This window comes from Bos indicus x Bos taurus, chromosome 26, assembly GCF_003369695.1.
Source record: "Bos indicus x Bos taurus breed Angus x Brahman F1 hybrid chromosome 26, Bos_hybrid_MaternalHap_v2.0, whole genome shotgun sequence".
Classification (NCBI taxonomy): Eukaryota; Metazoa; Chordata; class Mammalia; order Artiodactyla; family Bovidae; genus Bos; species Bos indicus x Bos taurus.
In genome coordinates, this window is record NC_040101.1 from 5,513,327 (window position 1) to 5,530,667 (window position 17,341).

At 48.6% G+C, this 17,341-nt stretch overlaps 1 protein-coding gene across 2 annotated transcripts in view; it reads right to left on the reverse strand.

Annotated features, from left to right (window-relative positions):
- DOCK1 (dedicator of cytokinesis 1) overlaps positions 1-17,341 on the reverse strand; it is a 554,660-nt gene that overhangs the window by 441,972 nt on the left and 95,347 nt on the right. For both annotated transcript variants that reach the window (XM_027528650.1, XM_027528651.1), the window contains exons 17-19: positions 12,550-12,653; positions 11,217-11,400; positions 5,275-5,372 (exon numbers count right to left, since the gene is read on the reverse strand). In XM_027528650.1, coding sequence (XP_027384451.1) covers positions 5,275-5,372; positions 11,217-11,400; positions 12,550-12,653 — 386 coding nt within the window. The remainder of the gene's footprint in view (positions 1-5,274; positions 5,373-11,216; positions 11,401-12,549; positions 12,654-17,341) is intronic.

Consider the following 17,341-nt stretch of genomic DNA (forward strand, 5'->3'; position numbering starts at 1 on the left):
CCAAAAGAATGGAAAACGTGTATCTACACAAAAATGTGGGCACATATTCAGAGGAGCTTTATTCACCATGGTCAAAACGTGGGAACAACCCAACGTCCATCACCTAATGAATGGAATGCTTGCATGCTAAGTCACCTCAGTTAGGTCTGACTCTTTGCAACCCCGTGAACTGCAGCCTGCCAGGCTCGCTATCCACGGGATCCTCCAGGCAAGAGTACTGGAGCGGGTAGCCATTTCCTCCTCCAGGGGATCTTTCTGACCCAAGGATTGAGCCCTTGTCTCTTATGTCACCTGCACTGGCAGGCAGGTTCTTTACCACGAGCACCACCTGGGAAAGCCCATCAACTGTGGCATATCCATACAGTGCAGTATTTATTATTTAAACAGAAAAAGGAATGAAGTTCTGATACATGCCACCACCTGCCTGGAAAGCACTGTACTCAGGAAAAGAATAAGAAAAAATGTTATATATTGTCACTCGATTTACATAAAGTAGCTGGAATAGTCAAGTCTATGAAGACAGCTGGTGGCAGGCAGAGTGGAGTGATGGCCAACAGGTACAGGGTTTCTTTTTCTGGTGATGGAAATGTTCTGAAATAAGATCGTTCAGGTAGTTGCACAACTTTGTGGATATACTGAAAACCAGTGAACTGTATGAATTAAAAGGGTGTTTTCTGGTATGTGAACTATGTCTCGATCACGTGGTTATTAAGAACACAAGGAGTAAGTGAGACAGCCCCACAGCTAGGACAGAGGAGTGGCTGTGTGAGATCCCTGGACCAGGTCTTCCTCGGCTGCTCGGCCCACACACAGAACTCCAGGGCCTCTCATGTCCCCAGAGGATCTCGAGACTGAGAAACCAAAGACCTGCCCTCCCACCAGAGCTCACCCCTTAGTTCCCCAAGCTGTGGAAGCTTGCACATTCAGGGTCCCACAGCTCTTCCCTGGTGGCTCAGATGGTAAAGAACCCGCCTGCAGTGCAGAAGACCCGGGATGGCTCCCTGGGTCCGGAAGATCCCTTGGAGAAAGGAATGGCTACCCACTCCAGTATCCTTGCCCGGAGAAGTCCATGGACAGAGGAGCCCAGCGGGCTGCAGTCTATGGGGTTGCAGAGTCAGACATGACTGAACAACTAACAAAGCTCTTCTTCCCAAGAGACGACAAGCTCCCAGACCTAGCAAGCAATCCGAGACCCATCAGGCATAAAATCCTCGTTCTGTCCCACTGTGCCTCCAACCCCCTATTCCGTGCCAGGAAGTGTCACACAGAAATGGGCAGGGGAATGAGACCAGCCGGACCAGGAGGCATTCTGGCCTAGACATCCGTGGTTCTGTCAACTCCGTAATTATGTAATCCTGCACCACCTTCATTACTTTTGTATCATTTCCCATCATTTTCAGATTGTAAATGCTTTGCAAAGGTCAAAACTTGATGCCATCTGCTAAAAGCCCAATGTTCCTGCCAAGAGACTCAACAGGTGCCAAGCCCTGGCTTGGCACAGTTCGAGGAAATAGGTCCACCCGCCCCACCCAGATGAATGGCACAGAAACAGGGGCCGGGGCCTGGATCGCTGCAGCACTGCAGGGACAGGAGTGTCCTGAGGGTGGGCCCCACCCAAGGCCTGAAAGGGCTGCTTTTGACTCCCACTCTCTCCAAGACCATCCACTGGAAACCACGATCGCCATTTTCATAGGAACAAATATTTTCTTCAAGCAATGTCACTTTTTCCAAATGACCAAATACTTTCAACAGTCTATCAGGCAATGTCATCTTTCTAGTAAAAGTTACAAATACACAGGGACTTCTCCGGTGGTCCAGTCGTTAAGACCTCATCTTCCAGTACAAATGGGTACAGGTTCAATCCCTGATCAGGGAGCTTAGGTCACACACGCCTTGAGGCCAAAAAAACCAAAAGACAAAACAGAAGCAATAGTATAATAAAGTTGATAAAGACTGTAAAAAATGTTGCTGTTGTTCAGTTGCTAAGCTGTGTCCAGCTCTGCGACCACATGGACTACAGCACACCAGTCTTCCCAGTCCTCCACTATCTCCCAGAGTTTGCACGAATTCATGGCCATTGAATCCGTGATGCCATCTAATCATCTCATCCTCTGCCACTCCCTTCTCCTCTTGCCCTCAATCTTTCCCAGCATCAGAGTCTTGTCCAATGAGTTGATTCTCTGCATCAGGTGGCCAAAGTATTGGAGCTTCAGCTTTAGCATCAGTCTTTCCAATGAATATTCAGAGTTGATTTCCTTTAGGATTGACTGCTTTGATCTCCTTGCTGTCCAAGGGACTCTCAAGTGTCTCCTCCAGCACCCCAATTCAAAAAAATCAATTGTGTGGCGCTCAGTCTTCTTTATGGCCCAACTCTCACATCTGTCCATGACTATTGGAAGAATCATAGCTTTGACTATATGGACCTTTGTTGGCAAAGTGATGTCTCTGCTTTCTAATATGCTATCTAGATTTGTCATAGCTTTTCTTCCAAGGAGCAAGTGCCTTTTAATTCCGTGGCTGCAGTCACTGTCCTCATTGATTTTGGAGCCCAAGAAAAGAAAATTTGTCACTGCTTCCACTTTCTCCCATTCTACTTGCCATGAAGTGATGGGACTGAATGCCATGGTCTTAGTTTTTCTAATGTTGAGTTTCAAGCCAGCTTTTTCACTCTCCTCTTTCACCCTCATCAAGAGGTTCTTTAATTCCTCTAAAGAGTTCCTAAAAAAACGGTACACATCCAAAAAAAAAAAAAAATCTTAAGAAAAAAGTTACAAGTATACAAAAGGGGAGTCTTAAATAAGTGGAATAAGATGCACAGCCTATAAATGTTCTTCCATATAATGGAAAGCAGCCCCCCATGCAGGCTGGGACCCTGTGTGGTCCTCAGATGAGTCCGTTCTCCACTCTAGGCCTAAGGGTATTTAAGACATGCTGGTGACTGGAAAGAATAAACCTTCCAGGTAAGGGCCAGACCGGTCCTCCAGGCCTGGGCAGTTCCAGTGGACACAGGAAGGGTCACGAGAGAGGTGAAAAATCACCTCCAGGGATGAACAATAGGAGATGATAATAGATCAGCTAAAAGGAACAGAGGAAGGCAATAAAACCAGATGGCTCTAGATTTTCCCTGGTCAGTGTAACAAAAGTTCAACAGAAATACAAGTAATCCCTGATGTGATACAGGGGCCGCAAAATGAAAGAGGACACAATTTCATTAACTGCGGGTCTTTTAAAGAAGTGCTGTGAAGTTATTCAGCCAGTGTTCATCTGAATTAGGGAATTCATAGAACCCTGGGAAGTTTAAAATACAATTAACATTGTCCAAGCCCAGAGAAGAAGACAAGGGCCGGGAAAAGATGATTAAACTTTGAAGATTAGCAAGGATATGTTTGAATGGTTATACAATGAATTCAGGAGAGCGACGCCACCGAATTAATTTATACTGAAGCTAACCACACTGCTGTTTAATTGAGACCATTTGAAGTAATTAATTTTTAGAGAGATAAGGTTGTCTCCCTCCGCAAGCATCTCACGGAGGGTACGGGACGAGGCAGCAGCACAGACGTGGCAGCAGGGAGCCTGCTCAGGGGGGCCAGCCTGCTGCCACCAGCCCGGGTGGAGCCCAGTGGCCACAGACAGGCACTCAAAAGTGCCAACAAGGACCAAATTTGAGCATTCCAAGGGACCTCCAATCAAACCAGTCTGACTGTCCGATCTCAGGTGAAGATTCGGGAGGGCAGCCAGCATTGCTCCAGAGCTTGCTCTGTGAGAGGCTAAGAAATAAACCAAGGCTGCAGAGGGGGAAAGCAGCTAAGACTGAAGACTGCGACTTCACGGACACACCATGCAGTTCTCCACATCGACGACAGGGCTTCTGCGTGAGTCGAGAGCCAGGACGGCAGGACAGTGATGACCATAAATCGTGACACTCTTGGACCGCCTCCCAGGGCCAGAACCTTACGCAGCCTCCACAAGGTCATCTGAACACGGCACTCTGGTCCTGTCCATTTTACAGCAGGGAAAGTGCGTGTGTTAGTAGCTTAGTCGTGTCCGACTCTGTGACCCCATGGACTGTAGTCTGCCAGGCTCCTCCTCTATCCATAGAATTCTCCAGGCAAGAATACTAGAGTGGGTGGCCATTCCCTTCTCCAGGGGATCCTCCCAGCCCAGGGATTGAACCCAGGTCTCCTGCATTGCAGGCAGATTATTTACTGTCTGAGCCACCAGGGAAGCCCAGCAAAGACACAGGCTATGGCAGGGAAAGCAAGGCTTAAACGAGGTTATTCAAACTACGGTAGCCCCACAGTGAGAACCCAGAGTCCTAGACTCAGTTGATTCCAAAGACCATTTCCCTCACAGTGAAGCCAGGCCACCCTCCCCGACCAGGGTCCAAGGAGGACTGTCCTCCTAGAGGCATGCGTCAACATCCCAAAGATACTAGTGGTTTAAGGGGTCAGAGCCAGAGCCCCACACGGGCAGACCGCGTTTCATCACACTCGGCAGGCATGCTGGTTTTTACCACCCCAAGGTTTGTGACAACCCTGGATCCAGCAAGTTTATCGGCCCCGTTTTTCCAACAGCACTCGCTCACTCGGTGTCTCTAGGTCACGTTTTGATAATTTTCACGTTATTTCCAGCTTCTTCATTGCTATATTTGTGGTGGTGATGTGATCAGCGATCTCTGATATGACTACTGCAAAAGGGTTACCAACCACTGAAGATTAGGGTGACAGCATTTCTCTCAACAAGGTATTTTTAATTAAGGTATGGACATGATTTTTTTTAATTTTGGAAGGTTTATCGGGGGGGTGTTTTTATTGAAGTATAGTTTATTTACAATATGTTTGTTTCAGGTGTACAGCACAGTGGTTCAGTCATACATATATATCCATGTACATATAAACACACATATATGTTATATATGTATTATATATTGTACATAATACATTATATAATATATTATATATTATAGTTTTTAAAATTCTTTTCCATTACAGGTTTTTATAAAATAATGAGCTTGGTCCCCTGTGCTGTACACGAGGTCCCTGTTGGTTACCCATTTTATATCGTAGCTAGCTTTTCTGACACGATGCTACCACACACTCGAAAGACTACAGCAGGGCGTGGGCATCCCTTCGATCTGCATCGAGGAACCAAATCATTCATGTGACCTGCTCTCCCACCACAATGTGAAACCGAACCCCCATGTCTTGGAGGCGCGGCTGTTCTAGGAGGCCGCACCGACCCCTGTTCCTACACTTTAGGACTACGTGTTACCTTCACCACCTCTCCGCCGTCCACCTTCATCAGCTGCCTCAGGTTCTGCTGCAGCAGGTTGGTGTTGGATCGCCACTTCAGGAGCCCCAGCAGGTCCACTGAAAACGAGAAATGACAATCAGTTCCTCCCAGCAAGGACCCGGTCCCCCTCATGCACCCATCACATCAGGTCTCCAACATCACTTTTTGAACAGAAAAACCAAGTCTATTTGGAAATGTTCGCCAGCTAAACATTTCAATACTTTTCTAGAGGCATCCTTGATGCCCAGTGCAGCTGAATTCATTACTTTCAATTACATTTACCATGAAATGATTTACAAACAAAAGCTTCAGAAAGGCAGCTAGGAGCCCATGAAAGGAAGACCAGCCTTTCCACCTCCAAGAAGGCAAATCAGAGCAGCAGCAGGCCTGCGAAGCCGCTCCTGGCAGCTTCTCCCCAGAGGCTATTCCCTGCTTGAGAATAAGACTCTTACTTTTTAAGATAAAATAATATAAAATACGGGCCTCCCCGACGGCTCAGCAGTAAAGAAACTGCCTGCAATGGGGGAGACACAGGAGATCTGGGTTCAGTCCCTGGGTTGGGAAGATCCCCTGGAGGAGGAACTGGCAACCCACTCCAGTATTCTTGCCTGGGAAATCCTGTGGACAGAGGAGCCCAGCGAGCCACAGTCCAAGGGGTCGCAAAGAGTCGGGCATGACTGACGGCCTGGGCATGCGATATAAAATAACCAACTCAAACGCAGTGCTGAGAATGCAAGGGGGCAGTCCCTGAAGGAGACAGGACGCTGGCCACTGCTGTACTGAGCCTGCCGCCCTCACCAAGGCTGGGCCTTTCCGGAGTCTTTATGTTTGTTTTCTAACAGAAAAACCACAAGTTGAATGCATTGGTTTTTGCAGACTAAAGACATTGTGTAAGACAATGTTGAGAAATGATTTTGTTTAAGGCATGAAGACAGACTCCAAAACATCTCGAGGAAAAGACGTGGGCCTACACAACTCTCACTTGAAGTCATATTAATATCCCATTACGTGAAGAAACACAACTAGCAAGACACATCTAATGTACTGTTTATGCTCATCAGGAATGAGCTTCTGCTACAGACACTGTCTCTATTAAAAAAAAAACCCTAGTCAATACTGAAAAGAAAAACATAATTTTGGCAATAAAGTAGAATTTCAGTGAACACAAGACAATTATAATTTAAGGATGTGAAAGCGTCAGTCGCTCAGTCATGTCAGAGTCTTTGCAACCCCATGAACTGTAGCCTGCCAACCTCCTCTGTTCCTGCGGTTTCCCAGGCAAGAATACTGGAGTGGGAAGCTATGCCCTCCTCCAGGGGACTTTCCCAAGCCAGGGATCGAACCCAGGTCTCCTGCATTACTGTCAGGCAAGAATACTGGAGTGGGTAGCCATGCCCTCCTCCAGGGGATCTTCCTGACCCAGGGATCAAACCCAGGTCTTCTGCATTACCATCTGAGCAATCAGGGAAACTCCATAAAGGTCAAACCACATAAAAGGTGATAAGCACCAAACACACATTCTCATTTATATGGCCTCACCCAAGCACAGGTGTTGAAGGTAAGCGTTACAAACAGGAAAATGCAGGGGGACATCCTAGTGTATTTGGAATAGCATAGGTTCAAGCATCAGTTGGGCCATGCTGAGAGTTGGACCATAAAGAGGGCTGAGCACCAAAGAATTGACGCTTTTGAAGTGTGGTGTTGGAGAAGACTCTTGAGAATCCCTTGGACAGCAAGGAGATCAAACCAGTTATTCCTAAAGGAAATCAATCCTGAATATTCATTGGAGGGACTGATGCTGAAGCTGAAGCTCCAAAACTTTGGCCTTCTGATGTGAAGAACTGACTCATTAGAAAAGACATTGATGGTGGAAAAGATTGAAGGCAGGAGGAGAAGGGGATGACAGAGGATTAGATGGTTCAATGGCATCACCAACTCAATAGACATGAGTTTGAGCAAGTTCCAGGAGATGATGAAGGACAGGGAAGCCTGGCATGCTGCAGTCCATGGGGTCACAAACAGACATGACTGCGCAACTCAACAGCAGCAAGAACCGCTTTATGACCTTGGACAAGTACCTTCACCTCAGTTTTCCTATCTGAACAATGGGTGCATGGTTCCCTGAGTCACAGGGTTGGTGCAAGAATTAAATAGTAAGACATGGAAAAAGCACTTAGCATGATGGCCAGCAGGAAGACCTGCAGCAGCCATCCATCAAAGAGATGAACATTTTAGTCATCCATCAAGAAAGCTGACACATTTTAATTTCTAATCAAAAGGGAAGTCATGAGAAAGGCTACATCCTGCTCAGTCATGCTCTCAGTCCTGGGGTTAAGGGAGCTTTCTGCTGTTGCTGCTGCTGCTAAGCCGCTTCAGTCGTGTCCAACTCTGTGCAATCCCATAGACAGCAGCCCACCAGGCTCCCCCGTCCCTGGGATTCTCCAGGCAAGAACACTGGAGTGGGTTGCCATTTCCTTCTCCAATGCATGAAAGTGAAAAGTGAAAATGAAGTCGCTCAGTCAAATCCGACTCTTCGCGAGCCCATGGACTGCAGCCTACCAGGCCCCTCCGCCCATGGGATTTTTCAGGCAAGAGTACTGGAGTGGGGTGCCATTGCCTTCTCCAAAGGGAGCTTTCTACCTCATAAGAATTACCAGCATTTTTTTTTAAACAGAGGCTAGTTAATAATCTGAATCCGTTCAAGCAAAGTTAGTGGCACTTTGGATTAGAAGGAGGCTGAGGTTCACCTCTACATTGTTCTTTTGAGAAAAGATCATCATGTTAGTCATTCAGTCGTGTCTGGCTCTTTGTGACCCTATGGTCTGTAGCCCCCCAGGCTCCTCTGTCCATGGGATTCTCCAGGCAAGAATACTAGAGTGGGTTGCCATGCCCTCTTCCAGGGGATCTTCCGGACCTAGGGTTGGAACCCGGCTCTCCTGAACTGCAGGCAGATTCTTTACCATCTGAACCACAAGGGAAGCCCTTGAGATGTTGGGAAATGAGAGAGGTCAGAGAGAGCAGGGACCTAGGGAGCTGGCCAAGCTCCCCCTCCTCAAAGGTGTCTGCAAACTGCTAATTGGCCCAGCTGTATCTTTCTGAGAACACCTTTGAGGAGGGGGAGCTTGACCAGCCCCTAGGTGCCCAGCGCTCTCTCAATCCCCAGTAGCCACTGCAGTCTGGCCTGTAACAACACTCTGTGTCAGGATTTCTCTGTTTCTTACTCGGCAGTAAGCTGATTCAGGAGAGGAACCACATCTCCTGCTTTGTCTGCTCTCTCCCACAGCATCCAGCATAGTGCTGAGAACAGAGACATTTCATACAAATCTCGATGAGTAATGCAGCCACTCCTTTTCCCTAAGTATCGGACCTTCGCAGGAACAAATCATGGTCTCGGAAAAATGACTCCCTCAAATGAGAATCTGGGACTCAACGCCAACTGGGGCAACTCCATCTCACACACCTGACAAGCCACCATCCCGAGAAGAGGCATCGCTGGCTGGTGTGAAATGAACAACAAAAGACGGGTCCCCCTGGCTCTCAGTAAGCTGCATCGCTGAGAGCTGCAATTTCCTGGTTGCCCAGCAACAGCCGCTGCGGAAGCCAGGGTGCCCTGCCCTCAGTCCCAGGCAGAGGACTACCCTGAGACTGGTGGAACTCGAAGAGTCAGGAAGTCAGAGACAGTGAGACGCATCTCCCTGGGAAATTACTGTGACTTAATACCTTGAGAATATCCTGGTTCGCAGTCCTCTTCTCCAGGGACATGAGGGTTAAGGAGGATTCTGTGGGTGGGCCCAACCTACCTGCTATTCAGAACACTGTTTAATGGGGAAACATTTTCAAATTGCAAATAACAGCTTCCAAACATGCTTCTGGAATATGACCCATAGGTAAGAGGGTGGCTTATGATGCAGTGAAGATGCCACGACACAGCAGAAGCTAAAGTACTCCATGAGAGAGGCTGCCCTGAGTTCAAAGAGGCCCTAGAATAGGAGTCCCCCACCTCTGGAATCCAATGCCTGATGATCTGAGGTGGAGCTGATGCAGCAACCACAGAAATAAGGTGCACAATAAGTGTGATGTGCTTGAATCACCCCAAAACCATCCCACCCAGCCCTCTACCCCCAGTCCGTGGAAAAACTGTCTTTCACAAAACTGGTCCCTGCTGCCAATAAGGTTGGGAGCTGCTATCTAGAAGGAGTAGCTGGTCATCGAGCGAATGGACTGTGAAGGCTGTATCCAGGGTGACATGTGACCTATGGGGTCATACTCGCTATAACCCAGGCTCAAACCCACGCCCAACCTGCCAGTGGCATCTTTCCCGGGGAATTAAACTTGCAAAGTGCCTGCACATAACCTACCCTTCCCCAGGCATGCAGGGAACCCAATGCCCCTGGGCAGGGTTTTCACCTGCTCAGAGCAGGACCCCAGGCTGGGAGAATTCAAAATGCACCAGGCAAACCGTGGTAAGAAGGTATTGTTAGAAAGATGTATCCAAATGGCCTTCAAGCATCTGAGTGCCATGCTACTCTCTGCCACACATCCTCCACACCCCACCCCGCCCCGCCCCACCCCGCAGCCGGTCCCAATTTACTCCTGAGACAAATGGCGAGAAACAAAGCTTATAGAGCCCAGTACAACCAGGCGGAGACAGCAGGCGGGGAAAGTCTAAATGGGGCCCACATACCCCACCCCAGTGCACCCTCCGCTACCAAGCAGGGGCTTCCAGAATATGGGCTACTTTTGGCCCTTGATTATCCTGTTAAAGTCCAAACGATGACTGTCCCTTGGGCCCCAGCTTTAAGGACAACCCCTGGGACACAATTCATGACAACAACAGACATTAATAATCAAAATCCATATCAGGTGGCTAAGAGGGAAAAATTGGATTTTCAAGCTGACTTTCAAGAGAACATGAAGGTACTCCGCACAGTTGTGAGACGGTCACATTTGGGAAGCTGGATTATTCAGTGTAGGGTCTGTGCAGAGGGGTCTCTGCCTCAACCAGATGGTATACTCGGAATCAGAAGTGGCCCCCGGCCGGGCGGCCACAATGCAGGGAGGCTGCGAGCAGTGGGGACGAGGCCAAGGAGCCTCGCCGCCAGAGCAGGGAAGCCGGGCACCATCTGATGCTGCCTTAAGACCGTGCTTTGGTGTGAATGCTTCAGCAAGGGGCGCCTTATCTCCCCGTCGGGGGGACTAGAAATGTTATCAACAGCAGCTTTTAAAAGTAAACGTAACTGGTAATTATTTCAATGAACAAAGAGGAGAGGGGAAGACCCAAGAGGGTGGAGTCTCACACCCTACACCTCCCATAGCCCTCATAGAGTCCTAGGAGATAGGCATATAACCAGGACACAGATGAGGAACACTAGCTTGGGGACCCTAGTTCAAGGTCATTCCCAGGGTTCAAGCCTGGGGCATTGGTCTGACTCCCAATTATGCAGACTTTGCTTTATGCCATGCTACCTTCTCTTGGCCAAAATTCTTTTTCAAAAGTATATTCAGGGACGTCCCCAGTGGTTCAGTGGTTGAGACTCGGCACTCCCAGTGCAAGGGACCTGGGTTCAATTCCTGGTCAGGGAACTAGATCCCACATGCGGCAACTAAGATCCAGGACAGCCAAACAAATAGATATCTAGATACGTAGATGGATAATTTTTTAAGAAAAAGTAAATCCATCACTTTGAGGTTCATCCTTAGGGTAAAAGCAGAATGTGAGTTTCAAAGCAGAAGGGCCGTCAGCCCCGCCCTCTTTCCCCGTCATCAGCATCCACACAGGCCGTCACAGAGCAATGAAGGGCTCATGGGTAGGAGTCAGGCACCTGGGGAAGCCTCCTGCATCCAGCAGGGAGCACGAGAAAGAGGCGGCAGAAGGAAAAAACATGCGGAGAGGCGTGCAGCTCTCCACGCCCCACACCCACCGTTCTGGGTCAGCTTGGTGGAGCACACGAGCGTGGAAATCTGGAAGGAGTCCTTGCTGATGGTGCAGCTCCCGAGGCTCTGCATGCTCTTGCCTGTGGCCGAGTGGCCCTTCTCCTCCAGCTCGGCCTTGGTGGAGGGCAGGCTCAGGTACGTGCCCGCGTCCTCCAGCTTCTTCGCTTCCGCCTGCGGGTTTAAGGCCGCCACAGGTCACACGCGACTCATGGCCCCAGGCAATTTTTTCTACCCCCTTGTGATTCTTAATCCTTTGAACCATCATGACATTTGTTCTCTATTATTTCCTAAACAGTTTACTTAATTTTTTAATGTTTTCTATTGGAGGACAGTTGGCTGCCAGCGCTGTGCTTACTTACAGGCACACGACAAAGTGATCCGGTTACACATGTCGCTGCTGTTTAGCTGCTAAGCTGTGTGCGACTCGTCTGCAACCTCGTGCACTGTACCTCACCAGGCTCCTCTGTCCATGGGATTTTCCAAGCAAGAATACTGGAGTGGGATGCCATTTTCTTCTCTAGGGGATCTTCCCAACCCAGGGATTGAACCTGCATCTGCTGCATTGCAAGTAGATTCTTTACCACTGAGCCACCAGGGAAGCCTACAGTTACACGTCTACATGTGTCTATTCTTGTCTAAATTATTTTCCCGACTAATTTGCTAAATAATATTGAGCAGGGGACCTCCCCAGTGACCCAGTGGTTAGGACACCTCACTTCCACTGCAGGGGGCATGGGTTTGATCTCTTGTCAGGGAACTAAGATCCCACATGCTGCACGGTCAAAAAATAATAATAATAGGAAAAAAACAGCCATAATATTGAACTGAGATCCTGTGCTAAACTGCTTATTTTTAATATTTCCCTGTCCCTCTAGATGAATTCACACTCACAGAGCATTTTTTTAAACAGAATCTAATGTGTTATTATGGGCTTCCCAGGTGGCTCGAGTGGTAAAGAATGTGCCTGCCAATGCAGGAGATGTAAGAGATGCAGGTTCAATCCCTGGGTCAGGAAGATCCACTGGAGAAGGAAACGGCAGCCCACTGCAGTATTTTTGCTGGAGAATCTCATGGACAGAGGAACCTGGTATCCATGGTGTCACTAAGAGTCAGACATGACTTAGCGACTAAAACAAACAAACATCTCCCCTTAGGAACAGCTAAAAATCTGGTCATCTGAAATGTTCATTTTCAGAATTAAAAGTTGCTAGAGAGCACTGTTGCCACAAAGATGGGAGATGTCCACTCAGGCCAGGAAGCCCAAAGAGGCTTGAAGCAGTCAACATCAACAGCATCACACCAACAGAAAGAAGAACGTACCTTGTAGACAATCAGATCGTGCTCCCCGTCCCTCAGGGTGGTCCCATCATAGCGCATGAGCTTTACAAAAGCGAGGGCGAATATTTTCTCAGATTTGTCCTTAGCTGCAACAGAGATCAATAATCATTTTCAACAGCCGTCACGACAAAAATAACATCATAAAATGCCATGAGAGCTGCCTTTCTGAAAAAGTTACAAAACTGTTTTGACAGATGTTGAAGTAAACATAAATACACGGAGATGGAGACAATGTTCACATATCACAAAGGGATCCTTGGGCTCAAACTAATCTGTAAATTCAGAGCAATGTTAGAGTTTCCTCGTGGAAGTTCAAGTCAGAACCTGGAGGAAAGGGCCAAGAGCAGAAGGATGTTTGAAGGGGAACATGGAGAGGAGTCTGCAATACTGAAAGGCAAGAGTAACTGGAAAGAACTCACAGTGAAGACGGTGTTTGCAGCCTAGAGATTCACAGATAAACATGGCAGAACACACAGGCCATCACAAGTGACCACTATAAGGGGCAAATCCTTCCCTGAGAAAACAGATGGTCAACACGGAAGTCAAGACAGAGAGATGCCCACCTTGGGCCTCCACTGCACAGGCGGACTAAACACCTGAGCATGAAATTTCATTCGCTTTGGCGAGGAAGTTCTTCCCCCAAAATCAGCATGGGAGACTCAGTTCTTCATTTCATTCAAGATTCCACCAAGGAGTCACCTGCTTGGAAGCGACCAGCCTGCCCAGAAGAGCAATCGCAGACCCTGGTCTTCCCTGGCACTCAGCTGACCGGTCTTCACAATGGCCAGGAGCTGAACTGTTAGGTTTTCATTTGTTCAACAAAATTGTCAGGCTGAAGCCTAATCCCCGCACAGCTGTCCTGGAGAAAAGGCCTAAAAGGAGGCTCTTAAGATTGAGTGGTCACAAGGCTGAGGCTCTGACCCCATAGAACGGGGGCCCTTATAAGAAACAGAACAGACACCAGCTCTATCCTCCTCCATGTGAGCTCACAGCGAGAAGGTGGCCATCTGCAACTTGGAAGAGGGTTCCCACCAGACCCGACCACACAGGTGCCCTGAGCTCAGACCTGCAGCCTGCAGAACTGTAAGAAATCTCCACTGTTAAATCACCCAGTCTGTGGTATTCTGCTGTGACTGCCCAGCAGATTAAGACAAATCCCTATCACTACCAGATTGCCAAGCCTGTACTGTGTGTGTGCATCTGCGTGTGTGTGCGTGTGTGCATGCGCCGAGTGTGTGCACACACGTGTGTGTGTATGTATGTGTGAAAACTTATCATTAGCTTCATCCACTGGGTTTTCCCATGAAAGAAACGTTGTGTATTTTTTCACTGCTATTTCCCCAGTGGGTAACGTAGTCCCGCTATATATCAGATACTCAATAAACATTTGTTCTAGTTGGGGAGATGCCAACAAACGAGTTCTTTCAGATAACAAAGAAAACAAAGTCAGGAGCTTGTTTAAGCGTTATGATGGGAACAGGGACGACCCAGCTGGGTGGTCAGAAAGGTCTCTCTGAGAAGACAGACTACGTATGACCCAAGATGTAAACCCTCCAGGAAAAGAGATGGCCAAATACAGAGGCCCTAACAAGGAGCGGCCTGGCTTGCTTGGGGGCCAACAGCCAGTGGGGCTGGTGAGCAGAGGGGAGTGCAGGCTCCAGGGTGGGCAGGTGCCCGATCAGGTAGACATGAATAAGGCCTCTGGGCTGAAGAAATGGATGTGTGATGAATTTTCAGAGATGCAAGCTGAACACAGCATGGAACCATTGAGTTCAAGGCTAGAAAATAACTTTAAAATTACAGATCCCAGATTCTATATTTAGAGATGAAACAACAGAGGTCCAAGAGCAATACATCTGCCCACCTTGAGTCAGAGGCTCAGAATACTTACTCCAGGACATCACTGCATGAGATAGTACATCTCATTGATCTTTGCATTCCTGGAATATAATAGGTGCTCAATAAATGCTAGCTAATGAGGTGGGTGATAAGTGACTAACCAAAGATAAAAGGACAGATAAAGGCAAAATATATGTACGCTAGGAATCAAAAAATAACTTGGTGAAAGGGTTCTTGAAAACATAAAACTTCTCAGTGTTCAAGAGAGAAGGAAGAGATCCTTCCAAATTTGTGCTGTGCTGAGTTGCTCAGTCATGTCTGACTCTTTGTGACCCCATGGACTGTAGCCCACCAGGCTCCTTGGTCCATGGGATTCTCCAGGCAAGAATACTGGAGTGGGTTGCCATGCCCTCCTCCAGGGATCTTCCCAACCCAGGGATCAAACCCAGGCCTCCTGCCTGGCAGGTGGACTCTTTTCCATCTGATCCACCAGGTTCTAAGTTTGGGCAGACATGAAGAACATTAAAGCATGTCTCTGTGAAATCAGCCGTGGTTCAAGACACGTGACCATACCTGCCAGCAGACAGCTTCCCCCAGCCCTACTATTAAGTAGGACAGAATTTTAAAGCGCACCTTTAAATTATTAACACTCTGCCTCTTTACATCAGGAATGGACTGCAATTATCACATGTTCATTAGCAGCCATGACAAGGCAGACAACACATTTACACGTCAGGAGTCACAGGAGAAGACCTCATGCCCCAGAGGGCAGGCAGGGCTGCCCACCCAGCCAGCCCCCCTACAAAGAAGGGAAACTCCTGGGAGGTCGGCCTCAGAAGGCACACATGTGCCCACATCCAGAGCAAACACCAGCTGATGCATCCGGAATTGCTAACAAGTTGCAGAACGGCATTAGACAGCTCACATACCAGCACCAAACTTTCCCAGCAACCCCAAGGACGGAGCCCAGCGTGAGAAACCCCGTCACCTGCTTCCAGAAGAGGTAAAGCAACATGTTTTGCTGGGGAGAGTAGGGAGGGGGTGCAGTGTGGCCTCAGCTCACCCCATTTCTGCCCCAGAGTGTGCGCAGACGAGGCGGCGTCAAGGGCCCCCCTGTGGCCCTCATCGCTAGGGTGCCCCACCGACTTCACCATCATCACACTTGCTAAGCTCCACACGTTCCCCCAACCCTGCCAGCTGTGGCTGGGGAGACTTCATTAATTATGCAACTGTATCGTGATAGCGTCATGTCTGTAATGAGTACTTAAAAACTGACAAGGAAAACAAGGATTTGGAAAATTGAAATGCTACCGAAGAGATCCCTCTGCCCTAGTCTAATCTATTAATTAGGGGGAATGATGGTGTTCTAAAGGGGGAGCATGCTTCTGAGAGAAGTCCTCTGTGCATTCGAGAACTCTGCCTGCCCTGCAGTGGGGCTCCCCACCCTCACCTCCCCAGCAGCTCCTGCCCCCCGCCACCACGACTTCCACTGTGCAGGGTGCAGAGCCAACCACAGCCTCCAGGACTTGCCTCAGGTCCATCTAGTCAAGGCTGTGGTGGTAGTCATGTATGGATGTGAGAGTTGGACTATAAAGAAAGCTGAGAAAGTTGCTGGGAAAGTTTGGTGCTGGTATATGAACAGTCTAACACCATTCTGCAACTTGTTAGCAATTCCAGATGCATCAGCTGATGGTTTCTGTGGATGTGGGCAGATGTGTGCCTTCTGAGGCCAACCTCCCAGTGGTCATGTACGGATGTGAGAGTTGGACTATAAAGAAAGCTGAGCGCCGAAGAACTGATGCTTTTGAACTGTGGTGTTGGAGAAGACTCTTGAGAGTCCCTTGGACTGCAAGGAGATCAAAGCAGTCCATCCTAAAGGAAATCAGTTCTGAATGTTCATTGGAAGGACTGATGCTGAAGCTGAAGCTCCAATACTTTGGCCACCCGACACAAAGAACTGACTCACTGGAAAAGACCCTGATGCTGGGAAAGATTGAAGGCAGGAGGAGAAGGGGTTGACAGAGGATGAGATGGTTGGATAGCATCACCAACTCAATGGACATGAGTTTGAGTAAACTCCTGGAGTTGGTGATGGACAGGGAAGCCTGGCGTGCTATCGTCCACAGGGTCCCAAAGAGTCAGACATGACTGAGCGACTGAACTGAACTGAACTGATTCTATGCCAAGCACTGTGCCAAGGGGAGGGCAGCTTCCACTTTGCCTGGTCATCAAACCCCCCTCCCCGGGCATTTCCCCCTCAGGCTGAGATATTTGGAAACACACACAGAGTCAAGGCTGAGGACCCCGCCCACCCCTGTGGCTCTGGTCCCCACAGGGTCGTGGGTGATAAACACGCCCACTGAGGCCACCCTTCCCCTGATGCCACTACATGTACAACTGTATCATCACTTGCGTTCCCAAATCTTAGCTGACGGCCAGATGGATACAGCCCACAAAGGGCGGTAATGCGTCTTCCCCGTGTGACTTTGTGCTTGGTGGCTAACAGAGGGCTAGATCCTTAGCAGACAATGAAGTCAACACAGGCTATGAGACAAACTTCATCTTCGATGCGAAATCCTTCTGGAAGGTGAGTGATGCGAACAGCCGCTCTTTCCTCCCAAAGTCTTGGCATCATGTCCAAGGCTATACCAACACCGGCGAGAAAAGGTCAGCCTGAGTTCCAGATGCCAGTGGCCGCCAGCAAAGCCAGAGAGGGCTCAAGGTTTTCAGCACCAGCACAAACAGCATTAAAAGCAATTTGTGAAATCTGTCTGTTACAGCTCAGCGATTTTCTGACGGATGGGACAGGATCACAAAACAAATGGGAAAGACGAAACCCAAGGGTAGAGTAGGAAGGAAGGGCACCTCACTGGACAAATTCGAGAAGAAAATGAAGATCTCCAGGGAGCAGCTCAACCAGAGTAGACAGCACTTC